Source organism: Canis lupus, chromosome 16, assembly GCF_011100685.1.
Source record: "Canis lupus familiaris isolate Mischka breed German Shepherd chromosome 16, alternate assembly UU_Cfam_GSD_1.0, whole genome shotgun sequence".
NCBI lineage: Eukaryota > Metazoa > Chordata > Mammalia > Carnivora > Canidae > Canis > Canis lupus.
The window spans coordinates 60193976-60219824 of NC_049237.1; the positions used below are offsets into that span (position 1 = coordinate 60193976).

The following is a 25849-nucleotide window of genomic DNA, read 5'->3' on the forward strand; positions in this document are numbered from 1 at the left end:
GCACGAGGTGCTGGGGTCGCCCTGGGCCGCCGGCGAGCCACTGGGACACCCATGGACACCCCGCAAGCTCCGTCCCAATGCGCAGTGCAGCCGTCTCACGCGGGAAAGGGTCAGATGCCGCCAACGGGAAGAATGCCCGGGGCAGAGCCTGCGAGGTCTGCAAAGCCAGCCGGGGCGTCGGCGCTGTCGTGGAGCCCCAGGTGTGGGGCCCCAGGTGCCATCGCCGCCGCGCCAGCTTCGGGAGCGTCATCAGGCCCCGGCCGCTCGCGCTACAGAGAAGCGTCCTGCTCGGACGGCCGTGCGGTAAAGGCTGCGGGATCGCCAGGCCCACGCCAGCCGCCGGCGACCAGGGGAGTGAGGAGGCACCGACATGGTGCGCATGACAGAAAACCTTCTCTGCCCCAATTCTCTGCTCAGGGAAGTGAGCCCATCCCGTCCTTCCTGCCGGGTGCACGTGGGGAGGAGCGCCGGCCAGGGAGAGGCTCCGCTGTGGGACGTGGAGGGGTCACCCGAGAGCAGGGAGCCTGGAGAGGTGGTCGGGTGGTCGGGGCACGGCGCTGGAGGACAGACAGCAGGGTGCCCCCGCGGAGCAGGGCTGCGGGCCCAGGAGGCACACAGGAGCCCTCACGGTGCGTGGGACCCTCTCCCCGTCTGCAAGGACCGGAAGTGCCCATTGCAACTGCAGCATGCGAAATGCAATACTTGATTTGGAGCAAATTAATTTGGATTGCCAAGTTTCCAGGGTAAAAAGCCAGCAATGTCTTGGAGGGGGAAAAAAAAAAAAATCTTATGCAACTTAACCACCCAAACTGCAGAAATATTTAAATTATTCTATTACTTAACTGGGTTGTCCCTGTGCTGAATCTAATCCGGTAAAGCTTTAAAAGAAAAAAAAAAAAAAAAAAGCAAAACACAAGACATAAACCTTTCAATTCCTGAGAATTGCACAACTTTCCCAAAAGTGCTCAGTCCCGTCACGGCTCGTGACTCGCATGCTTATAAACAGCCCAGGACGCCCAGGACACCGATAGCGGACTGCACGTTGGAACCTGTCAAACCCACGCTGGCCGTGGACACGGACCCGCAGGCGCCGCCCTGTCTTACCCACAGGAAGCCGTGCACCGTGGACAGCGAGTCTGGCTGGGCCTCACTGGTCACGCAAGGTTCAGGGTTGTAGGCGGCACATTCGATCTATCGGGGAAGAAAATCGGACGCCCTCGTTTAGAACAGGACCCGGAGGCGTCTGAATGACACAGTCCCTTGAGCGGATCACAGAAGCCGCAGGTTGTTACTTGCTGCAGATTAAAGCAGGACAGGAGGTACGAGCCTCAGAAATCTGCTCCTGAGAGGCGAATGCTAATGAGCGACATCGGTCTTTACTCCCGTATCCAGATCCCAGCTCCTGCTGCAAACCTGCGTCACGGAGCGCAGCACGCAGGCCCCGGGAGCGGCGGGAGGGGGATGGACGCCCTTCTGTCCCTCCCGCCCGCCCGCCCTCCTCTCCCGGAAGCTCCAGGGAGCCTGGCTCCAGGTCTGAGTGTCACCAGAGGCCAGAAAGCAGAGCTACAAAAGTCTTTACTTGCTTCTTACACAAGACACATCCGCACCTGAAGGCACCTGCTGTGGTCCCCAAACAGAGAGCACGGGCATGAATAAATGGCCACATCGGCACAAGCGTTAGCAAAAGAGGGCGAGGCATTCCAGGTAAACACGGGCCTCTAACTGGGACCCACAAAGGAGACGGAATATGCCCAGCGCAGGGCAGCCCGGCGGACAGACAGGAGACCTGTGTCCTCTGAACTAACAATTCCTGGAGTGCACCGGGTACAGCGAGGACCCCCAGGCCTTAATGACCACAGGGCAGAATGCAGCAGGGGCAGTGAGGACCCCCCAGCACCCGGATGACCCCTGGGCACAATGCACCAGGGGCGGTGAGGACCCCTATCAGTGGGGCGACCACTGGGCAGAACATCAGGCTTTCTGTTTCACGTTCTAACAATCTAAGTCCTTAACGTTTTTCCCAGAGAAGTGTCACAGCGGGTGCCTTGGGGCGATGTGGGACTCTGCTCCCCCTCAGGCAGCACCGTGCCCGTGAACGGTGCCCCCACCCCCAGGCCCACCTTGAACTCCTGCTGCTTGGCCACCGTCACCGGCATGTGTCCCACGAGGAGAGGGTGTCTTTCCTTCTTAATCTGGTTCCCGTCATCCTCCACGCAGAACCAGCCCATGTGGTTCTCCTCCTCTGCGGTCACGTCAAAGAGAAAGGGGAAGGGCACCTGAGCCGCCTCCTGCTTGGACGGGACCGTGCGGGCCGCAGCCTCAGACAGGACCTCCTGCACGAGGCTCAGGGCCAAATACCGTTTCTGGAAAACGCGACCGTCTGTCCCTCATGGAAAGGCCGCCCGCTGAGCGCTGTGTTCTGGAAGAGCACCTGATTGCCCGCGTGCCCCCCCCCCCCCGGGGCCCCTGCGTAACCACCGAGAGTCGCACGTAGACACCTAGGGCCGTTCAGTGACAGGTGTCGTCACTACAGGAGAAAAACGTGCACCGAGCGAGCTGTGCGCCCCGGCTCCGCAGGTGTCCGGCCTGTGACAGCGAAGGTGCTGCCTTCCAGGTTAGTCCGCTGTGGTCGGAGACGGGCTGGGCCTTTCCTGTCGTGCTCATCACAACCCAAGGAGCCCCTCAGGACAGAGAAAGGGGCAGGGGCAGAGGCAGGAGGGCGCTGCGCTCGGCAAGCAGGGGGCCACGGCGTCCTGCGGGCTGGGAGCATCGCAGGCCTCGGACCCCGTGCAGCTCGGGGACCAGAGCACCCGCACGCACGACACCCTGCACCTTCTGAGTAGCAGATCCGCCTGGGAATGAGCTACGGGCACACGTCTACACTGCAGAGGGGCTTGATTCAGGGGCCGACACAGGAGCGAGGAGACCTCGCCCGGTCCCCCGGTCCCTGGCCGAACCACAGGACCTCCTTCCACGCTGGCAGGGCCTCCGCTGACAACTCGGAGCCGCCCTGGACCTCCCGCGGGTGACAGAGGGGAAGCAGGACTTCCTCCCGCCTGTGGCGCCGGAGCCGCAGCCGGACACAGACCCGCCCCGGGTCACGGGCCCCCGGCCCCCAGGCCGCAGCTCACGGGGCTTCTCCGTTGCTGTTCGCGGGCTCAGCCGGCGTCAACGTGTTCTCACAGTAAGAGCAAGGGCCTGTTCTCATGTGTGACCCTAAATCATCACAGTGACGTCTTAAAAATCACTCGTGCGGGAGCGGGGGCGGCAGGTGGGTGGCTCGGTGGGGGAAGCGTCCCACACGATTTGGGCTCGGGTCACAGTCTCAGGGCCGTGGGCCTGAGCTCCACGTCGGGCTCCCCACTCAACAGCGAGTCTCTCTCTCGCTTGCTCATTCTCAAATAAATAAAATGAACACGTTCTTTTGCATTAAAGGACGAGTCTACGGTCAAGGGCGCTCTCGGCTCAGGCACGGGCCCCGCCGCCAGGCAGGGAAGCCGGGGACCAGGGCCCGGCAGCTGAGCCCCGCGCGGCCCACAGCACCCGCTCTTACCCAGGGCGAGCTTGGCCATCTGCAGGTTGCTGATCCACGACTCCTTGATGGCTGGGGTGAAGGTGTTGAACACAGCCGTGAAGAACGTGGGCCGCCCGGACCTGCCGGGGGCACGGGGACAGCTGCACCCCGGGACTCCACCGCTCCGCCGGGTCCCACAGGTCACCGAACCACACCGCCCCCTCGGGCCCGGCCCGGCGGCCCTGTCGGGTCACCACTCACTTGTCCTGCTTCCCCGGGAGCTGCAGCTGGATGCGGCAGCAGTCGGCCGCCCGGATTTCCTCCTCCTTCTTCAGGATGAGCCTCTGCAGGCCTGCTGTCCAATCGTGGGCCACCGCCTGGTTCAGGTTCTGGGGGGAACGCACGCCCGTGTCGGCGTTGGGGGGGCCCAAGCAGGCGGTGCTGCAGCCTGGGCCCTGCCCCCGGGCCCTCGGGGAGCGGGCTGCAGACGAGAGGCCCCCGCGGCCCGGGTTGCACGGGGCGGGACAGCCTAGGACCAGACGGCTCCTCGAGTCCGCCCCAAACGAAGTGACCCCCGCACAGTCTCACCCCACAGGAAACGGGAGGAAACACACCAGGACCGGCCTCGTGGTCACGCCCCGTAGGACATGCCGGCGGCGACATGGGACCAGAAACAGAGTTGGGAGCCGAGGCTCCGAGGTTACCTGGTAGTTTCCTCGGAGGTTCCCGATCAGCTGCGAGATCTGACCGACGACGTTCAAGTCATGCAGCAGGTTCTGCAGGTCCTGGTACAGCTGCCCCGGCCCCACGTACACCTGGTCTGCGGAAGAAGCGAGAGCGGAAACCTGAAGCCACGCGTGTGCTGGTGCCAGAGGCCGAAAACACCAGCGTTAAAATCCCGGCTGACTTAGGAAGTGGATCCTTTGAAGCATTTAGGGGTCTCTTTCCTCTTCTGACCTTTAAATCCAGGATGATGTCAGACTTAGAGAAAAGACCAAGAGCCCCCGGCGTGGGGCCCTCGCGCAGCGCCCGGGACGTTGACGTCTCACGGCCCCGTGGCCCCCTCGTCAGAGCCGCGGAGTCTCGTGGACACGATGCTGCCGGCTCACGCGCACGCCCTACAGGTGTCGCCAGCTCGCCCACCGAGCTCGTCGCTGCCCTGGGCCCCGCCGCCCCGCACGCCCTTGGCTGCCGTCCCCTCCCGGAGGGCCTGTCGCCTGTGAGCTGAGCGCGTGGACCACGGCCCGCGAGTCCTCCCCTAGAGCCTCCCGCGCTTTCCACTGCTGGGGCGATCTCTAAGCCTCAACGACGTAACTGCGGTTGCTAAAAGGTAGCTGGAAACGCCACTAACGTAAAGCAAGTACCCGACAACCGGGGTCACCCACAGCACCTTTCCTCCAATGCCGAAGGACGGGGACAGAGGAGGACGGTCACGGGCAGGGAGGAGCCCCCACTCAGGGCCGCCCGCCTGCCACACGAGGTGCCCCATCCCCCACCTCCCGGCAAGGACGCCGCTGACGCACAGGCCGGATCCCGACGCACGATCCCGCCGGAGCCCGGCGTTAGGGACACGCGGTGACAGCCGACTCCTCTCCCGCGTCTGTGCACACGGGCTGCCCCAGGTCCCCCGGCCAGCGGCCAGCAAACCTGGGTTGTGTGCGGCGAGTGTCCTGGGGTCGGCCCCACGGGCATCATCCAGCTGGGGGTAAGGCCGACGCTGCCCGCAGGACGCAGCCAAGGCCCCGCCGGGCGCCTTACCAACAGCGTGCAGAGCAGGGGCACACGTGTGTGTCACTGGCTACGACTCTTAAAGGACAAACGTATGGTTAAGGGAAAAATAAAAAGTGCAGCTGGCAAGCGTGGCGGCTGGGACCGCTCGGCTCCGCAGGGCCGCCAGAAGGAAGCACGTCCCCCGGCGGGTCTCAGGCTGTGCTGCCGGCGTCACAAGCAGGACCAAGGCGCCCTGCGTTCCCGGCGGGCATGGGGCGCGGCCCATTACGGGACGGCTCTGCACCCCACCCACGACCGCGCACGTCGGTGCTGCCAGCAAATGTGCGGCTCCAACATCAGAGCCTCGGGCGCTGCTCCTCGAGCCGCGCTGGGCACCTCGCTGCAGAGCACTGGTCTGGGCACTCTGCGCGCTCTGCGGACGCTCTGGGGATGCGGGGGACGCTGGCCCTCCGCCTCTGTTCAGGCTGCTGGCGGCAAGCAGGGGCGCCGGCTTTGCTCCCCGGGGCAGCAGCGAGGTTTCCGGGTGCAGGGCCTGCTGGTGCCCGGCGGGAAGCTCCCACACAGACGCTGGTCCCACAGGCCGAGGCCTGCCCTGCACTCCTAACTCGCGGCGCACCCACCACAGAGAAGTACGGCCAGGCTGGCCCCGCTGTCATCCGCAAGGACCCCGGAACGAAAACCCTAGGTGACCTCAGGTATCGGCACCTGCGTGCACACCGTGCGCCCCCCTCGGACACACTGGCCCGCACACCCCGTCCTCCAGACGCCCAAAGACGACCTCCTCGGGACGTGGTGAAGAGGGGCGGGGACGGGCCTCTCCCAGGGAAGGCTCCTGCCCACTGAGACCCCCGTCCCCTCCCCAGCTCGGTGCAGCACAGTTCCCTGAGCGCAGGGGGTGCTCGAGTCCACTGCGGGACGGAGTTGAGGCTGTGCAGACCCGCTCGAGTCCGCTCATCTCTGGCCACAGGCGAGTTTAGTTTCCAGTAAACCCACTCCCCACAGAGGGGGAGGCACAGTGAAGGTGGGGGCAGCGACGGCCCTGGGGGTGCATGGGGTGCAGCCACGGCAGGGGCAGGGCAGCGACGGCCCCGGGGCTCTGGGGATTCCTTGTCCCCAGCGTGCAAAATTGGTGAAAACCTTCCGTCACCCCCCAAAAAAGGCAGAGAATTTGGCAAAGTAACTTTAGAAGATCTGGGAGCGGACACCAGCCTGCGGGACCCGGGACCCCTGAGCAAACCCACAGACGCCAGCCTGCAGGCCCCGGAGAGCGAGCTTTAATGCCAGAGAAATGTCACAGCTCAAGGAGGCGCTGGGAGCGGTGCCCTCCTCAGGGGCCCTGCTGGGGGGTGCGTCCAGGGTCCTTCCTGGCCTCGGGCGCAGCCCCTCCCCCTGCACTCCCTCAGTGGGCAGCCCCCTCCCCTGCACAGCCGCCTCCTCCTTCCCCTCCTCCCTGCACAGGCAGCTCCGCAGGCCTCGGTTGCCAGGCAGTGCCGCCACCGCCCACGCTGTCCTCAGGCTGAACAACAGACCGAGGCTCCAGTGCTGGATTCCAGAGCTCAGTCGTTCCAACGGCAGGAAAGTCACAGGCCACGGCGGGTGGAGCACAGGAGTCTCTACGCGGCTTCTCAAAACAATTGAGGGATGACAAGTGCAGGAGAATTGGAAGGAACAAAACCGCTGTGGGTGAATGAGAAGCGCTTCCCTAAAAGCTCTGAGACACAGGTGGCAGTGACGGCGACAATGGCCGCTGGCTGCTGGGAGGATGCACAGCGTGGATTTGACGCAGAGAGCAGCTCGTTGTCCGGCCCCGACAGCAGCGGGACCCTCGCTCCTGAGGCGTCTGGCCTGGGTGGCGAATGCGTTGTTCCCTGGCAGCACCCCGGGGGACGCCAGGCAGCCCCCGACTCCCCGACCCGAAGCCTGACATGCCCCTGGGGTCTGGCTTGAGTTCGGTCTCCAACACACACAGAGAATTGGTGCACTTCTCGGCCACAAGCTGTCGAGGATGGAGGGTCCCTCCCTGGATGGACAGCACGTCGGTTCTCTCTCCTGGAGGGGCGAGCATGACCTACACGTGACCAGGCACCTCCATCCTGCTCTGCTACCCAAGAAACAGCTGAGTAGCGGCTCTTGCTTCCCTGCCCTGACGCTACGCTTTGCTCTCCTTGCGTGTCACCACGCATATGACTGGAGCCACGAGGGTACGGGGACCGTCAGACACAGGTGGAACAAGGGTCCCCAGGCTGGAGCAGCTCCCGGGCTCTCACTGGCACCACGTGACGGTGGGACGGCCCTGCCCTCAGACGCAGCAGTCCGGCCAGCTGACCAGCACCAGGTCTCCACCATAACCTGGAAGCCTCTTGCAGAACGTTCGTATTCCTCCGGACGCAGCTGGACCCCAGAGCAGACCGCCGTGGGTCCCCGGCACCTGGAGGGACACACGCTTCCCAACCGCCACAGGCTGGGAAGGTTCTCGTCACAAGAGCACTCGCCACTCCCCGTGCACACGCGCTCCTCCCTCCGTGTGCCCCGGCGACATGTCGGACGAACACCAGCTGAACGAATGAATGAACCAATTGGTCGAGGACTGCTCGCTCGCTCTCTGCTAAAATCCTGCTCCCTCGTTGAAACCTGGCTTAGGAAGCATCTTCCCTGGGAAAACCATCCCCCTTGATCTCTCAGGGTCTTGCCCTTGTTTGTGCTGAGGACTGTGTGATATGGTGCCATGTGTGTTCTCAGATCCCAGCCCCAGGGCTTCGGGAGGCGGCGTCTACACCGCAGCCGTCTGGGGGTTACCAGAACGTGGCGCTCGGTTAGAAAAGGCCTTCGATAAACAGGTCGGTGGAAGGACACAGTTTAGCTAAAAATCTGACAGTGGTCGGCGGTTCCATCTTTCTTTCCGCTCGCTCCACAGATACTTGTTGAGCGCCTGCTGCGTGCCCGGTCACGACGCCGGGAGGGAAACGATGAGTGGTTGCCCTCACGTAAGGTCCCTCGCGCTCGTCAGCTAGCAGCACCCTGGTTCCTCAGACTGAGGCACCGTCCCCAGAGACCACCCTGAAAGGTACCACACGGCACGTGAAGATGACGCAGTCACCCCGGGGCGGGCGTTCCCCCCACGACGGGCAGCGGGCGTCTGGGGAGGCGGAGGAAGCGTCACCTCAATGCAGAAAACGCGCTCCCTGAACAAGGGCTCTCCCCGAGGTTACGAGGTTACGGGCGGGCTTTGCCAGCGAGAGCGGAAAGGTCACGGCAAGTCGGCAAAACACAGCCACGCCCCCGTTTCCAAGTATTTTCCAGGCTCTCGAACTGAAGGTACAACGACAGACTTCCCCTGAAATTGAAAAATGAAGAAAAACCAGCTGCTCTCCCAAGTGACACGTCTTCTGTTCGCCGCCAATGAGAACCGTGCCCCCCTGCGCCACGGACGGGAGCTCGTGGGCTCAGTCGCGGCCCCAACGTCCTTGCTTCCGTGCACGGCCAACCCCTGAGCGACAGGGCTTTGAACTGCGCGGGCCCCGCTTCCACACACGTTCCCTTGGTAAACACACGGCAGTACCACAGACGCGGCCCCGGGACCTCCTCACCGAGGCTTCCTGTTCCGCGTCTTTAGCTAAGAACACAGCACGGGATTCGGCTACAAAACGCGTGCTAGCCGGCCATTTACGTTCCCGGTAGGGCTTCGGGGCAACGCCAAGCTTCTGGCAGTTAACATTTTTGGAGTCGAAGGATATATGTGGATTTTTGACATATGAGGGTCGGCGCCCCGACCCCCACGTTCTTTAAGGGTCAGTCGTGTTTTAAAAATTAACTCTTCCTGCTATGTGCCTCTTAAATATTACTGATTCATTCACATCTCCCTCTACGTCAGCTCAATACAAGTTATAAAATATAAAGATGAGTAAGAAAACGTACTGGGGCCTTAATACAGCGTCCGTTCTGTGGGTCGAAGCCGGCCCTGGTGACCTGAGCACAGGAAGGCACCTTTTAGCACGGCTACCACTGCAAACACGCAAAGGCGTCATATCGTTCACAAAACCGAGTCCCAGGCAGGATTTGCAATCAAGATTAGCGATTTAGCTCGGTTTTTAAGAACTTTTAACAAATGAGATGCACAAGTTGAACCTGAGTGAAATCTCGCCGACCTACGTCCGCCCGGAGAGCACCCGCGCCTCCTCCCCTCCCCGCACCACCCCTCAGGACGCTCCCGGCCGTGGAAAACCCGTGACACGGTCTATTTTCCTTATTAGCTGACACCGTGCAGTTCCTGCAAGAAGGACTTAGTGCTCAGTGATCCGGGGGTGTGGGAGCTGTGACACCACACGCCCGGGGACGTAGCTTACCAGGCCACTTACCCAACGGAATGACCGACTGTTAACGTTACACAAACGGGATCAACAGGAGACCCCACAGCAAATCAGACCTGATGCTCCTCAGGCCACGTTCCTGTGATGTGCCTACGCAGCCAGAAAAGTTTCAGGGTTTAAAGGCACCTTTTTCTGAGCACGTCAGAGACAAAATAATCTGGAAGGTTGTCCGATATGTTTATAGCATTTATATATTTAACACAAAGGCTCGTTTCATGTATGAAAAGGTTCCCTCCCTGAAAGTCCCCATTCACTGTGTTTTGTGTGGCCAGTGAGTGAGTGAAGCTCAGCGGGGCTTTATTTGCATTAAAAAAGGCAGAGGGAAGAAGGAAGTCCTGAATACCAGCCAAGTTCAAAATCTGCAGTGCAGAGGCCCCACTGGTAACAGAAACCCTAAGTGCCACACAGCTGTTGACGCGCTGGCAAAGTATCAGGGCAGCCCGGGCTCATCTCCCCGGACAGGAGCACGGCCCAGTCCCCCCCTGCGCAGGGAGCCTGGGGGAGAGACAAGGGGGCCGCGCAGCAGAGCCAAGCCTACAGCAGGTCCACAGGCCCGAGACCCCTGGGCGTCGATCACTGCGGGGTCGGGACACAGGGGCCAGAGCCCCAAGTGCTGAACCAGAAACCACAGCCGGAGACTGAGGCATCCCACACGGCAGGGCTTCCCCCTAAACCCAGAGGACGCGCAGCAGCAGGGGCAAGCCGCAAGAGGAGGGTGAGCGGGCTCACAGCCGACACAACACAGGCTCCCAAGAGGGTGGCCTCCCACGGCCCGGCCACCTCCCTGGCCCTCGGGCACCGCTGCAGCCAAGGAGCCGGCCCCGAGCCACGCGGGCACCTCAGAACAATGTCACTTACTCGGCTTAGCGTTGGCGACCACTGCCAGGCTCTCGGGCGGGTGCACGGGGGGACACCTGCTTTCTCCAGCACCGTCATTACTGCCGTACTCGATCACTTCTACGTGTCCAAGAGGAACACTCCACTTCAACAAATACCTCTGGCTCGATGACATTATGGTGCTGCTGTCGGAGGTGCTGAAACAGGGAGAAACCGTTCCTTAGGATTCATCACCCGCGTGACTCGCGGTACTGTCTATCCCTTAGATAATTCAAGTGAGGAAGCTTCGGGATGCTTCGGACTTGCTTGCAAAGTTGCCGTTTGGTCCCATAAAGAGGCCTCCCACTAGGTGAGGGCAGGCCCTTCACTGCCCGACCCAGGGCGACGGGAGAGCGTGGACTGCTAGGTCCCAGAAAGCGCTCAGGGTCCCACAGAGGCAGAAGGGAACAGGCCGGATGCTCCCGGATGGCTCCCTGGGCAAAGCTGCTCCTGCGTCCTGGCAAATACTGTTAGCAGGGACAACCTCCTGTGCAGTCTCTGACCATTTCTTACCAAAGTTCCTTCTTTACTCTTGGATATAGTACAACTATTTCAATAAAATTAAATCATGTGGGCAGCCCGGGTGGCTCAGCGGTTTAGCGCCACCTTCAGCCCAGGGCGTGATCCTGGAGTCCCGGGATCAAGTCCCACGTCGGACTCCCTGCATGGAGCCTGCTTCTCCCTCTGCCTGGGTCTCTGCCTCTCTCGGTGTCTCTCATGGATAAATAAATAAAATCTTTAAAAAAAATTAAATCATGCCATTATGCTCCATGATCAAAATACTTATTATGGAACAATGAAAAAAAAATCCCAGGTATTTTTTCCTTTCCCCATAAAATGGAGCAAACACGCATGTACCTAACTGGTTACGTGGAAATGCTAGAGCAGACACGTGTGCAACCACCACCAAGCCAGTGCGTCAGGGCTCCCAGCGCCCCGAGGCCTCGGCGTGCCCAGGGACCTCACCCCTCCTTACTACAAGTGATCATCACAGTTTGCTTTCTTTAAGACATATACTTTTTTTTTTTTTCCCTCAATCAAAATGTAGAAAACAATAGCCAAAATGCTGGGCACTGTACTTGAAACTGAAATACTTAAAAAAAAAGAAAAAAGAAACTGAAATACTTGACGTGTTGGGAGCCAGCTGGTACCCAAGCTACCTGACGTCCCCCAAATGTTAGAGGGCCTCACGCTTCAACTTCCAGCCCGCGTGGGGAGGCGCAGGAGGCACTCAGATGCCCAGTAACAAGTGCAAGACTGCGTATTCGATGCATGGGGCGGGCTTTACACCTAGCAACGGAGAACCCGGGAACTTGGCCCCAAATTTCTACTGAACCTGCTTGAATCTCAAATCTCCACTCCTGATGTTCTGAGGCTACCAAGGGGCTCTTTTCACATCTCAGCCCGACCAAAGCGGGTCCTCCCTTCACCACCTTCCGGGAGCGTCGCTGAGAGCGCGTCAGGGGGGACCAGACTGTCTGTTCCCTTGGTCACAGGACGAGGGGACCAAGCTCCGCGCACAGATCGGTGCGCCCTGAACGGGGGGTACTAAGGGGACCACCGCTCCTGTGGGGTGCGGCACGCACGCTCACCGTGCACTGACCGTGGCGCACATCAACACATCACTGAGCATGAAGACCCGCCGCTCCTTGGTCTTAATGATTTCTCCTCTGTCGTTGTAAACAGTTTCTATCATATCGTCGGACCGCACGAGGTACCGGTTCCCGCTGCTGAGAAGCTGAACATTCAAAGTCACGCTTGACACGGTTCCCGCAACCGAGTTCCCCGAAAGAAGAGAAAGCGTGAGCCAAAGTCTTGCACAACACAGGAGCAGAACGCGTCAGGGTTCGGCAGACTTTTCCCTTTACGGAGGATTTGCATACTTCCCATCACACTTCACGTGCATACTACGAAGAATCCCGAAAGTGGCTTTTTTTAAGTAAGTCGCTGTACAGACGGTGTTTGGAATCCTCCTCAACAGTGAAGGGAGACTAACCCTCTGTTTGTAAACTCGCCTTCTCCAGCTGAGACGCTGATCCAGCAAAGGGGGGCTCCTCTGTCTGCACCTGTCACTCTCCCTCCTCCCCTCGGATGACCTGCCCGAGCACAGGCTCCATCCTTACACTGCCTCGCCCGGCCGCAGTCGTTCTCTTATGTGCGACGCTATGTCAGCCGAGAACGTTCGTGAGCACGATAGCGACCCGGGGGGGTTTGTTTTCCCAATTAAGAAAACGTCTTAGTTTTTTGGGGTACGTCAAAATTCGTCTCACGGGGCTGAACACAACACTTGGTTTATAAACCTTTGCAGAGATGCTTGGTGTTAATAAGACGAGACCAGTCATGTAGAAGCTAGACTGATTGTGACTATTCGGCCCAAAAGAACATGGGGAAACCCGAAGCTCAGGGGGCGTTCTGACTCTAAATCTGCAGCGGCCGAGCCCCCAGCCAACCTACTCCTGACGTGCTCACAGGGGTGACGAGGCTGCGCGCACGGGCTCGGAACCGGGAGTGAGCGACGCACACCACTTCCCCGTCGGCCTGCGTCGCTCTGTGCCTCACGGGCGTGCAAACACCGCGACCACAGGCAAGCACGATTCTAAACAGCATGACCATCACTGGCTGCGATTTGCAGCTCATAGAAACCCCACGTCAATCGCTCAGGAAATCAGGGAGAGCCTGTATAATGGTAAAGTTCTTGTGGCGAGGTCACTGAGGGTCACCATCTGATAGGAGACTACCCTACAGACAGAAAATGGTTTTAGCGACGATAAATAGGATTTGTGATTATTTAAAACCACTCCTATCGATTACCTTCCTCCTGTGGACCAGGGCCGTAAGTAAATACGGGGAGGTCTACATAAAATCCACTCGCTGTCGCGGGAAAGACTTGTGATAGAAAGTGGAAACACGGCTCTGCCTAGGAGCTGCTTTCCTGCGGGGATTCCCTCAGTTTCCGTGACAACCACCACTTACGCTGCACGTGACCTCCTCTGGTGCCATTCTGACCATCTAACACGAGACACCGCGTGGTGGCCGAAAGACTCCGCGACAGGAGCCGGTCTGAACCTCCGTGGGGGTCCCGGCCCGGGCGAGGGTCTCGTGAACCCGGCCCCTTCCCCAGGGACGTGCGCCCCGACCCGCCCGACGTCTCCATCGGCTTCCGAGGCAGGGCCCTGAGCCGCGGCCTCGCTGCAGCTTCCAGAAGATTAGTAGCAAGCGGTGGAAAGAACGGCGGCTTATTAGTGCGAAGCAAGCGGAACCGCAGCACAGAGAAACCTCGGTCAACCTTGTTCAGGTATCTCTCGTTGATGGCTTTGGCGACGTGCTTGATTTCGCAGCGCTGGTCGGCGTCTCTCTTCCTCTCGTTCAGCTTCTCCGCTAACGTTTCTAGCTCCGTCAGCGCCATCTGAAGCGGCAGCCGGTCAGGATGGCCTTTGGAGGTGTTCTTCAGCATGTCCTTGGGAGAAACACGGTAGGAGGGGATGCGTGACCGCCGGTGCGGGGGTGCAGGCGGCGGCACACACGCGCTCCCAGCTGGCCGCTGCGCCCCCACTTCTGGGGGAGGATGGACCAGCCCCGGGGAGAGAAGAAGCCAAGTGACTCAGGATTCGGCTAAACACGGAGCAGCTCCTTTTGCAAAAACACAGTGAACTCACTAAGTGGCTTTGCTAATGGAAAAAACTAGCACTTCCCCATAAAGGCTCCGTGAATGGGAACGAGCTGCACCCCAGGTCCCAGAAGGGCCCTGCCCTCCGCACTCCGTCCAGCCTAACGACTAGCCTGTTGCTCCCACCGACACAGAGCCCGCACCCCGGCTTCGCCACGCTCCCGGGGGCGCCCCTCCCCCTCCTGCCCACGTCCGAGGGGCGCAAAGGCACGAGGAGGCTGCAGGGAGGACGCCCGGCAGGCAGCGGCAACACGGTCACCCAGACAACGGAGCCATGGGCGTCACTCGGGCACAGGCTTCCCAGAGCAACATCCAGGGGCACCTGGTGGCTCGGCGGGGAGCTCAGGTCACGATGCCGGGGTCCTGGGACCGAGTCCCGCATCGGGCTCCCTGCTCAGCTTCTCCCTCTCTCTCCGCCGCTCCCCCTCCCATTTCTAATAAAATGTTTAGAAAAAAAAAAAAGAGCAACAGTGAAGTGACAGTCACAGCGCTGTCCCCTCGCTCGTACAGAGGACGCTCGCTGGCCTTCGGCCGCTCGTCTGCTCAAGGGGCACACGGTCGGGGGCACGCCCGCTCAGACCTAGCCCAGCCCGCCGCCGTCCCCCTGCAGCTACGCCGGCCCCACCAGCCTGCAGTCCAACAGCACCTTCGTCTTGTAACCTGCTTCTTATCTGAGAAAACAAAACCCTGCGAAACGAGGCAGCGTTTCCGGTCTGAGCGAGCTGCGTGCACCGTGCTACACGCGCGTTCCCTCTGAGTCCCTTTAAGTCCTATCGAGGCGAGTAAAGCACCCGACAGCACATTCTGGCTCCGAGGTCACAGCTGGTGGCTGCCGCCGTCGGCACCATCAGGACACGCACCGCAGCTGCGGGTCCGCGGGCTGGGGCCACCGCATGCCGGGAGAGCACCCCGGGAGCAAGACGGGAAGTCTGCTGCTGCGTCCAGGCCCCGACCCACGTGCGTCCGACACGGGACAGGAAACGGTCGCGGGAAGCGAGACAAAGATTCCGGAGGACCACGTGTCCGAAAGCAGCAGCAGAAGAGCCGGGGTTCAGCTTCGCCGGGGCTCAGGGAGGGCTGCGGGGGTCTGAGCCCCAGCGGGGCCCGGAGAGCTGGGCATCAGGGCGGAGAAGGGCAGCGGGACGCCCAACGGGCCCGGGACAGCAGGAGGCAGCAGGCGGTGCCCGGCCACCCGACCCGCGTGTGCGGAGCAGGACGCCCATCCTGGGCCAGCCGAGCCCCGGGCCCCGCCCCCCCTCAGGGACAGCTCCCGGGAGCACCTCTCCTCGGAGCACCTCTCCGGGGAGCCCAGGGCCCTGGGGGGCCCTCACCCTCCTCTCAGATGCACACACCGCGGACTCCCTGGCCCAACCGCGTGTTTCCCCACGTGCCCGACCCTCCGCCGCCCCCTCACCGGCCAGGGAACCACTCCCCCAAATCCTGGAGTTCTCAGGTGAGTCTGCTGGGCCCAGACGGACGGGGCGGGAGGAGGAGGGAGACCCACGGAGGGACTGGCCTCACGGACCCCGAGGGAACTAGGCGGGGAGGCGACCACAACCTCACAGAACGTCCTCGGGCCTAAATCTGAGAAACGCTGCCAGGTCCAGGCCCCTGCGGTCAACCGGCACGAGGCTCGGAGCCCGACCTCTGATGGCTCCTTCCGCTGCCCACGGCCCTCCCGCCCTAAGGAATACACCTCGGTGAACACCTGGGTCAAGGGTTTGCTGCGACTTACGGACGGTTAACCCAAAGCTGACGAGCTACACTGGAAATCACACCCAACTACAGCTAAGTGAGAACAGAAAACCACCAGGAGGAGGCGTCTAGGTGCGACGTGGGCGGCCAGGGGTTGCCAGGCACCTACGGGCACGTCGCCAAGCACGGTCTGCGTGAGGGTCTGCACATGCAGCGCACGGACCGGGAGGCGGTTAGGCCTCTGCCCCTGGTCCCTGCGTCCCCACGTAGCCGAAGAAGAGTGTCTAATCGCCTCCCCCACCGTCTTCCTCACCAAGCCGCCTGCCTGGAGCCTCCTACATTCAGAGTTCAGTAAATCCCCAACAACTAGAGCAAAACACATTTTCTGGATATTTTGATTCTAGGGGTAAAAAAACAAAGCAGAACAAACCCAGCTTCTGTTACTAAGACTCTAATGCCTACGCTGGGAACCAGGACCCGATGGGACACGTACACAGGCAACCGGCACCAGAAACGGCCTGTGCGCCTCGGCTCGGAAACAGCCGAGACCAACGCGTAACCGTGGGCGCCCTCCTCTCAGGGTCTCAGGGCTTCGTGGGTCACGAGGTACGTTCCCCACAGACTCGGCTGCCGGCAGCAGCGGGCTCGATGCCGAGGGAGACGCCCCTCGTCTGCAGGAGGGCACCGCGATCCGCGCTGCGACTCCACACTGGGGCCGCGGGAGCAGCAGGCTGGGCATTGCAGGAGACCTGTCCCAGGCACGGGCGGGACCCAGGCTCCGGGGGGACCAGGTGGGCGCAGACAGCGCGTCATCCGCACTCAGAGCCGCTGTTGCTGGGAGCCACACACCCACCACTCTGCGCATCTTTAGTTTCTGACGATGCTGGGGCGGCCACTGAGCCTCCTGCCGCAGCGTCCCCGCCCCCTGCAGTCTGTGCAGCCCCCTCGCGATGGGCACACTTCGTCTGAGTCCTAACTTGGGCTCCCGAGCCCACCGACCCACCGACCCGTGCAGCACAGGGCGTGGGTCATTTTCCACCTGACCCTAGACCCAGGCCCTGACCACGGCAGAAGGGGGTGGACATGGCTCTGGCCCCGGGGAGCCAAGCCCCGCCCCACCTGGCTGCTCATGAGCTGGCTAGAGGGGGTCCTGGCTAGTGGGGGGTCCCGGCTACGGGGTGCGTCCCAGCCAGTGGGGGTCCAGGCCAGTGGGGGTCTGAGCTAGTGGGGGGGGTCCTGGGTAGTGGGAGACAGGCTAGTGGGGGTCCAGCGCCCTCCCCCTGCCCTCCCGGAACTGCTGGGGGAGGACAGGAGGTCAGAGACAGAAGCAGAAGGGACACCACCGTCCACAGTCGCGGGCAGGGGCGTGTCCTTACCTGCAGCAGCAGAATGAACTGCGGGAACCTCTGGATGGGCTTCATCATCAGGCTGTAGAGCGTGACGCGGTCGGGGCTGGACTCCTGGCACTGCTGTGGGGAGAAGCTCGCTTACTCACGCTCGGCCCGTGCTGGCCCCAGCTCCGCCGCCGGGGCCAGGGTCACCCCCGCCCGCAGCCCCACCCCATCCTGCACCCCGCACCGCGGGACATGCCCGCCCAAGTCGCCAGGTGTGCAGCCCGTCGCGGCAGGCTCTGCACCGGAATCTTCCGGGTTTTTCGCTGGAGGCTTTCGGAGCCACCTCCGACTGCCGGGCAGGGTTCGGCCCTTTATGAGGCCATTGCAATCCTCTAGGGACTGAAAAGTGCACTTACTAAAACAGGAAGAGGATCACGGACTCCCAAACAAGAGCAGCCAGGGCCCCTAGAGGAAGCCCGCCCCACGCCCCACGCCCCACGCCCCGCGCCACGTTCTCTGCGGCGGCCGCTGCCGGCCTCACCCGGCTCTGCTGTGCGGTCTCGGGGTGAGCAGTGGGGTGTCCCTGGGTCCGAGCCTGTCTGAGCTGGCCCAGGAGCGGCTGCGGCCAAGGACATTCGGCCCGAGGGCCCCTCCCTCATGTGCCAGGGGCGGCCTCATCCCCTGGCCCGCGTCCCTGAGCCGGGGACCCCCACCCGGCTGGACCACCTGCATACCCAGGGTGGGGTCTCTCCAGCCAAGGGAGCTGTGTGGTCGGATGGCAGAGCGAGGGACCGGCCCCAGCACCTCGAGGGCAGCCCAGCCTCCCGACACGATCCCGGGCTGGGCCCCGACGACACACGTGCCCGTCCCCAGGCCTCCTGGTAGGAAGGAGGTCGCCTGCCAGTGGGGGCTGTGGCCGGCTCCCTGGCTGACATCTTGGGTTCGGTCAGCGTCCACAGGACCGTTACGGCCTCCTCCACGGAGGTGAACGTGCGAGTCGCCTGCACTGCCTTTGTCCAGGAGCCGTGCTGCTGCGGCACGGAAAGGCCATGGAGCACCGAGGCCCCCACCGCCGGGGTCCGACTGACGGGGAGGGACGGCCGGCGAGACTCCCGCCCAAGTCCGCTCGCTGCAGGGAGCAGGAGCTTTGGGAATTCAGCTCAGGTAACATGCACGAACCTTGGCTCGAGGTTCACGATCGGAGTTGGGGTCTCGTGCAAACGAGGTCCAGGTGGGTGGCTGGTCACGGTAAGGGGCCGTGGGCTGAAGACCCCAGCTCAGCAACAGCCCTCGGCAGACACTCCCCATCGCCCAAGTCCGACGCGCCTCCCCTCGCTGTGCACCTGACACCAGCCCAGGGACCAAGCCCCCAGCCCAGGGAGGGGCCCATTTACTGCTCTGACTCGTAGGGGGCGAAGACTCCACCCCAATCCCAAACTCCGTCTGCTGCCCCTAACGTCATGCTGACAGGAAGCCAAAGCAGCTTCCTTTGGGGCCAGACCTTACCTTTCCATCTGTCCATCCACCTACACTCTTCCAAGGATGCGCAAAACATAGCTTATTTCCAAAAAATGACGCCACCGCTACAGACTCATCTCTATTTCTAGCACTGACCCAACATTTGGTCAAAATCTTTACGATAAATAACGTTACATGTCTAGAGACAGAGTGTGGTGAGAATTTCACTGAGAAGCATTTTGACGTGGAACCTGTCACCGGAGGGTGTGGGAACCCAGAAGGAAAACACAAGTGCTTACCTTTAAGAACTCAAGAAAAGCAGGCTTGGTAGCACACGTCTTCTTGAGGATGGCCACGGCGGTGCTGAAGTTATTCACGTACTCGCTGTAGGCGTCCAGCACCATGGATTTGGAAAACTGGGACGTCGGAGCAAATGGAGAACTATCAGCAGCACGTGAGCCCCGGGACTCCCTGCACCCGGGTGCGACAGAAGATCTGAAAACTGCCCCAAAGACCACCCCTCGGGCCCTGGGAGGTTTCCACAGGACCCACTTCATCACGAACGGGTGTGATTTTTTTTTTCTTTTTTCAGCACACGGGTTAGGCGCTGTTTACGCAGCTGCACGACCTAACTCTGCGGCCTCGACGCGCTGCCGGCGTTGCCGTTCAGGCCGCTGGCGGTCTGGCCCTCAGCTAAGCAGTGGCCCTGACCACAGACGACCAGAGAGGAGGGTGTCCCAGGAGAGAATGCCTCGCAGGCCCCAGGACCCTGACCCGCGGGCGCGGAGCCTCCCCTGGGGACTCCCCAGGGCAGCCAGAGACCGATCCTCTCCCACCACATTGGCCTGCTGCCCCGGGTTCCTAACACCAAGGGCCTCCCTCTGACACTCTCCTAACCCCACACGTTCTCCAGATAAACAGTCCTATCTGTAAGCAGGTGCCTCATGTGACTGTCACGGAAAAAAATGCTTTTACCTAAACTGGATGTTTTTAAAGTTTTTTCCTTTAAAAAAAACGTCCCCAGGGTAAATATTTCAAGAAATATTTCAAGACAAAGTAAATGTAGACACCAAATGCATAAAATAGCCAGGAAATGTCACAGCACAGGAAACATCCGCGGCTGCCTCCTCTGTTTTTCATAAGGGCCCTGAACGGGATCACGCAAGTACTTTAGTAAGAACTCCCGTTCCCTTCCCGTTCCCGTTCCCGTGCGGGGCGGCCTGTCACGTCCACGCACGCCGGAGGCTCCCCCTCCAGGAAAGGTTAACGCAGTCGTGCTTCCCTCCCACGCGCGTGGGCAGAGACCTGACCCCGGGGGCACACGGGCCAGGGCGGCACACTGCTTGCAGGGCCCCAGCTCGGCCACAGAAGGCCGCTCCACTGCCTGGGGATGCTCCGGGGCCACTGGCAGCCTTGCCGCCGGCCTCGGGCGGTGCCCCCGGTGCTCTAGAGCACATGCCCCTGAGCAGAGCGCCGTGGCCTCCAAGGGCCCCGGACAGACCCGGCCCGCTGACCGGGACGCCCGGCGGGAGACCTCCTCCGCCCACCCGCAAGGACAGCAAACGGCGCAGGGCACGGGCGAGCTCCGCGGGGCGGGGGCGCGCCGGCAATCACCGAAGCCACGAAGACGTCCCCGATGGTCTCCACCGAGTCCCACTCGGCCACGCGGCTGGCCAGCGCGATCTGGAACATGCCGTGGCACTGCAGCAGCTCCTTCACTCGGAAGAACACCATCTTTAGCTTCCTCTCGCTCAGGATCTTTGGCTCCATCTCCGACAGCGGCTTCTCGTATTGCTGATAAAGACACGCGTGGAAACGCACAGACCCGGCGCTCAGCGTCTCCGGGGAGGCTGCCCGCGGTCGGTCTGTGCGTGACCACGTGCGTAGGCGAAGGGCCAGGGCGACCCAGGTCCGCCCCGCGACACGCGTACCTCCAGAATCCGCTTAAGAGCATCCACGTAGTTCTTCTCGCTGTCGACCACTGAGCCCAGGATGTATCTTCTCACGACCTGTTGATCGGAAAACACACTGCGGCCACTGGGCAGGGGACGGGGGGACGGTGCTCGCTGCTGATAAACTGGCTCATTTGGTGCTTTGTCTCTGAAACCACAGGCGGGGGAAACTCCGCAGGCCTCCAAGGTACTTCGAGTGGCCTATTAGCTAAGGTGACAGACGCAAGACATACGCGCCTGCTGCCGCAGCGACGGACACTGTAAACCTCACAGGGTAAGCCGTGAGGACAGCAGCGCGCAGAGGTGCGGGGCGGCTCGCGTTTGGGTGAAGGGTGAGGACGCGGCTCCAGCCGACTCCGCGCTAGCAGCGACGTGTATGACGAGGACAGGATTCTGACATCACACAAGAAAACACCTTTGAAAGGTGGAAGAGTCGATTATTTTTTTTGGCCCAGAGCTTTTGGCCAAAGACCCAGGCAGGAGGCGGAGGCCAGTGGGCAAAGTGAGGCCGCTCGGGCCACAGACACGCATGCGCATCCCTGGGACGCGCCAGGCATGGTGCTGGGCACCGCCGTCGGGCCTGCAGAGTCTGGGCTGTGACGGCCGCCAGGACGTGGACACGAGCGCAGGATCTCAGTCAGGCCAGGCCGCCTCTAGGACCCCCTCCTCGCAGGCCGCCACCCCGCCCTAAGCCAGGGACAGCCGCGCCACCCTGCGGGGAAGACGGCACCCCATGCGGAGGGCCCGCAGCTAAGGGCCGGCACGGTTACAAACCGTCCTCTCCGCAAGGACTGTTCGGGGCCCCAGGGTCCAGGCAAACGTCAACGCCTCTGGGGTCGTACGCAGGCCGGTGAAGGCACAGCATGCCTGCAGGGACACAGCCCACGAGGCCGAGCCGACCCCGAGCCCCCGACACCCCAGACTCTGCTCCACGCTGTCCTGAGCTTTCTCTTCCTTTTACCCAAAGATCATCAAACGGGCACCCCGAACTCCGTCCCCTCGACCACCTGTCTCCCGAGGTTGAGACCCTCGGTCACGTGCCGACAATCCCATCAGTTGCTGGAAGCCTCTGTCTTCCTCTGCCTCGGGGGCACGACGCACACGCCGTTTACCCACAGGGTGAGAGCCGGTGTGAGTCGCGCCCACACTCTCTCTGGGGGTGACGCTCAGGCGGCTGCTGGGCCGAGGGGCAGGGGCTGAGCCCGGAGAAGCTGCCTCCTACCTGCTGCTGAGACAGGCCCTCAGGCATCGGCGTCAGGATGGCTTCCGGATGCTTGCACTCAACGTCAATGAACAAATTCTGCTCCTCTTCAAGACAGGATCTGTGGTCTTAAAAAGAGTCAGAAGGCATGAATTCCACATTGACGCAATATATTCCTAATGGTACAGTGTGATTAAAAAAAAAAAAAAAAGCAGTCAAATCAATGCTCTGGGCAGACACTCCAATCTTCCGCGTGTGCTTTCCACCTGGCAGTGATGAAACTGCATTTTAGCAAACCCAAGAAAATATCCTTTCCACTAGGGGAACACGGGGCCCACCTAGATTTGGAATTTTCAATACTTTGAAGTCGAATTTCGTACGGCGGAGGTGCCGCCTGAAGAGCTGGCTGGTGTTCAGAAATAGACACTTCAATGCTTAACGTCAAACAGCTCGATACTTGCGAGCGTGGGGTCACGTGGGTTTCTTACCGTTGGGTTTTCACTATTGGCTTGAACTCTTCTATTACAACAAGTAAGTCTAAGTTACTTTAAAAAAAAAATAGATTGCTATCAAACAAGGTTAAGTTTTTAACCTAGAAGAACAGAGAAATAAATCTCCAAAATACTGTGTTCAGAAGCAAAGAAGGGAGGCTAAGACCCACCCTCAGTAATCCGCCAAATACTCGGTGGATTTCCTGACTTTCCATCGGCGTTTCTCACTGGGAAAGCACAGCTTCCGTCGAATCAAAACATTTAGACCCAAACTAAAATCACTTTAAAAAACTGGGCTGTAGCTAAATACAGAATCCACAAAACGGCTGGAAAACTGGAAAGCAGAGGAATTCTTAGGTAGTAAGAGCCAGAGATGACCAAATCCAAATACCCAGAACCCGGCTGCACAAAAAAGTCTCTGAGGAGCATTGAAAACCCGACCAGGGTCTACACGGCCCCGAGACGGGCCCAGGCCCCGAGCGCCCAGCACACCTCCTGCCGGGGGCCGGGACCATGGGAGCCCCGCTCGGCACCCACGAGGCGGAAGGGGCGGCCCCGTGGAGGACGGTCCCTGCTTTCGCACAGAGCTAGACGTCCTCTTGCCCTAAGACCCAGCAACCACGCTCCTTCGTGTTTACCCAAAGCAGCTGCTGCCTTCTGCCCCGTGAAAGCTGAACGGACGCAACCACAGTTCATCCACGGCGGCCAAAGCCTGAGGTGACCAGCACGCCCCTCGGTAGGCGATGGGCACAAGCCACAGTCGCGCACACACGGGACAGACGCGGGACAAAGAGCCTTCAAGCCATGAACGGACGGGGGAGCCGGGACCACAGGTCCCTAGGGGAAGAGACCAGAGTGACGAGTGTGCGCTCCTGATGATGCCCACCCCGACCAGTCCAGGCCGGTGACGCCGCAGAGACGGCACAGAGATGAGAGGCCGCTGGGCTATGGCGGAGGGTGGGCCGTGCAGGCGGCGGCGGGGGCGCAGGGCATGAAGCCACGCTGGGGGCAGCCTGTCCCTGGGCTTGTCCCCAAGCCTGCAGCCCGCACCACCCTGACACCCAAGGGGTCTGCGTACACCAGGACTCTGGGTGATGAGGACACGTCTATGCCGCTTCATCAGTTCTAACAAAGGTGCCAACTGGTTGGGCGGGGGGGGGGGGGGGGGGGGGGAGGCTGGTGGAGGATGGTGCAGGGGCTGGTAGGGGAGCTGCAGCGGGGGAGCTGGCATTGGGGGGAGGCTGTGACGGCAGGGGGCGGGGTATATATGGAAAACCTCTGCGCTGTTTTTGCAGTTTTGCTGTGAATGTAAAATTGATCTCAAATAATAAAGTCTTAAAAAGAAATAGAAACAGACCCTTCTAGTAAGCAGAGCTGCCTCGGGCTTCACTGGTCCCAGGGCTGCGGGACCTCGGCACTTGGGATTTCTTAAAAGCTCCCACTTGATGCAGGAGGACAGCCAAGATGCAGAACCACTAAGTCAGCCCATCCTGCCCGGCACGGACCCACCGATCCTGGTTCAGGGTCTGGGGCGGGGCCTCAGCCAGCCCTTCAGACCACCGGGACCACCCGGACCACCACGGCCCAAATCCCAAGCTCAGCACCTCTCGGGCCCTGCCCGTGCTCTGCAGGTGTTGATCCTGGGGGCACCCGGCAGACGCTCTGCACCTCGTCGGGGACACACCCCATCAGAACCCCCGACCCAGCCGTCTCCTCTCCAAGTGACCTGCTGGGGCTGCGCCCACCCTTCCTGCGTCCTGTTTTGAGACGCTAAGACTTCACTGGGACGGGAATTCATACCAGCATCTAGTTCATTTTAATGCCAATGGCACTGTCTCGCGAGGCTGCTCCTCAGGGAGGCACGTTTCACGGTGCTTTCCAGGCACGGTCGCCAGCGGGGCTCGGCTCACGCCAGCATGGGTGTGCCCCTTATAACACGCGTGCAAACAATGAAGTCGTGTTTAAGGGGATCCGGCGGCATCTGGGTGCCACCCCGGGAGAGGGGGCTCAACCACCCTGTGAGTAACCAGCATTCTCTCAGACGCCGGCCAGTCCTTGGCCCGCAGCGTGCTGTCCACGTGGAGCACACCAGACTCCACCGCTCTCTCAGACAGACAGAAGGCGCGGGCCCCGGCGCCCCGGCCAGGGTCTCGGAGAGCCTGAAACTTCCGGAATCATCCCAGATCCTTCCTCACCAGCACAAGGGTTCCTAAACCCCCTGCTTAGAACAAGACCTCCTGAGCTCGTGTCCTTGTGGAAAATACTCACACGAGGACGGACACTCTGAACGCATCACCAGTTATGCATCATTAAGAATAAATTTGCAGGGCGCCTGGGTGGCTCAGTCGGGTACACGTCTGCCTTCAGCTCAGGTCTGGATCCCGGGGTCACGGGAGCGAGCCCCGTGTCAGGGAGTCTCTGTCTCCCTGCCCCCCTTGCTCGTGCTCTTTCTTTCTCAAATGAATAAATAATTTTTTTTTTTTAAAGGACTAGACTTGCTGAGAATCCAGAGTGACTGGGGTCCCGGGATACGCGAGGGGATTTCGGGAGGGAGCGCAGAGAGCGCAGCCGCCAGGGCCCATGTGCCGAGGGGAGACATCAGAAGAGGAGTGACGTCTCCCACCCACAAGAACCCGTCACTTTCCAGTGCCCCAGGTGTGCGTGTGCCCTGAGCCCCTGCACAGACCCGTGCGCGCCCTCAGCTGAGAGGCAGGGGAGACCCAGGCGGCCCGGCGACAAGCACGGTGCTGGGGGCGTGCGAGGTGCCCGCGGCCACGCTTGGCGCCGCCCACACGCTGCGAGGCGAGGGGAGCTTGGGTGCAAGCCGGGCCACACACCTGCAGCCATGAAGGACCTGGTCCGAATGAGAGAGCGGCCTCTCTTGACGGCAGCCTTGGTCTTCTCGAGCCCGTCCTTGGTGCCCTCCTTGGCGGCCTTCATGAGCTTCTGCATCTGCACAAAGACAGGGAAACGTGAGAAGTCGCGCCGTTGATAAAAACCCACTTGCCGCATTTATTTTATTTTAAAAGAATACTGTCAAGTAGCTTGGTCTTAACGTCCCCGGAAATTGGCTCTGTGTTCTGGGGGAGCTTGCTCGCTCGTTGTGTGTACACGTGTGTGGCTCGGGCCACGTTCTGTTTGTTGAATAAAGAAAGACAGAAAGAAGAGCGAACTTTAACGAGATCCCTTCCTTGACCTGGGGGGACGGTCCCCCGCTGCGTGTGAACGTCAGTGTCCATCTTGCAGTGGCGGCTCAGACACAGAGAGCTCTGCAGACGTCAGAGGCAGAGGAAGGGAGCGCGCACGTCACACGCACTGTGGCCCCGGCTGCTCCTGCACGTCCTCTATTCCCCCGAGGCTCGACCAGCTGCCCCCCAACCCCGTGCCCTCTCACTAGCCAGGACCCTGCCAGCTGCACGTGCCCCACTCCCGAGCCCCGTGTCCTCCCTCCCCACCTCGAGGACGCGCCGTCTCCCCGGCCGCGCTGGGCCTGCACCCTGTCCCCTCGCCCAGGGCTCGTCCGTCTGCAAGGCGCCTCCGCTTCGTCTCCTGACCCACACGGC

The 25849-nt window shown here is 61.2% G+C and overlaps 1 protein-coding gene and 1 long non-coding RNA gene across 5 annotated transcripts in view; both read right to left on the minus strand.

Moving 5' to 3' along the window:
- ARHGEF10 (Rho guanine nucleotide exchange factor 10) overlaps window positions 1-25849 on the minus strand; it is an 89360-nt gene that overhangs the window by 20241 nt on the left and 43270 nt on the right. For 3 of the 4 annotated variants that reach the window (XM_038560553.1, XM_038560549.1, XM_038560551.1), the window contains 14 exons: window positions 25124-25238; window positions 21817-21923; window positions 20574-20651; window positions 20257-20436; window positions 18942-19058; window positions 17227-17319; window positions 13775-13945; window positions 12081-12226; window positions 10471-10646; window positions 4219-4334; window positions 3776-3903; window positions 3554-3654; window positions 2121-2242; window positions 1105-1191 (listed from right to left, as the gene is read on the minus strand). In XM_038560553.1, the coding sequence (XP_038416481.1) occupies window positions 1105-1191; window positions 2121-2242; window positions 3554-3654; window positions 3776-3903; window positions 4219-4334; window positions 10471-10646; window positions 12081-12226; window positions 13775-13945; window positions 17227-17319; window positions 18942-19058; window positions 20257-20436; window positions 20574-20651; window positions 21817-21923; window positions 25124-25238 (1737 nt within the window). The remainder of the gene's footprint in view (window positions 1-1104; window positions 1192-2120; window positions 2243-3553; window positions 3655-3775; window positions 3904-4218; window positions 4335-10470; window positions 10647-12080; window positions 12227-13774; window positions 13946-17226; window positions 17320-18941; window positions 19059-20256; window positions 20437-20573; window positions 20652-21816; window positions 21924-25123; window positions 25239-25849) is intronic. The other variant, XM_038560552.1, reaches the window with a different exon arrangement.
- LOC119869520 lies at window positions 6535-9408 on the minus strand. Its single transcript, XR_005371731.1, has 3 exons — window positions 9161-9408; window positions 8406-8579; window positions 6535-8302 (listed from the first exon to the last, which is right to left on the minus strand). It is a non-coding gene; the product is annotated as an uncharacterized LOC119869520 (long non-coding RNA).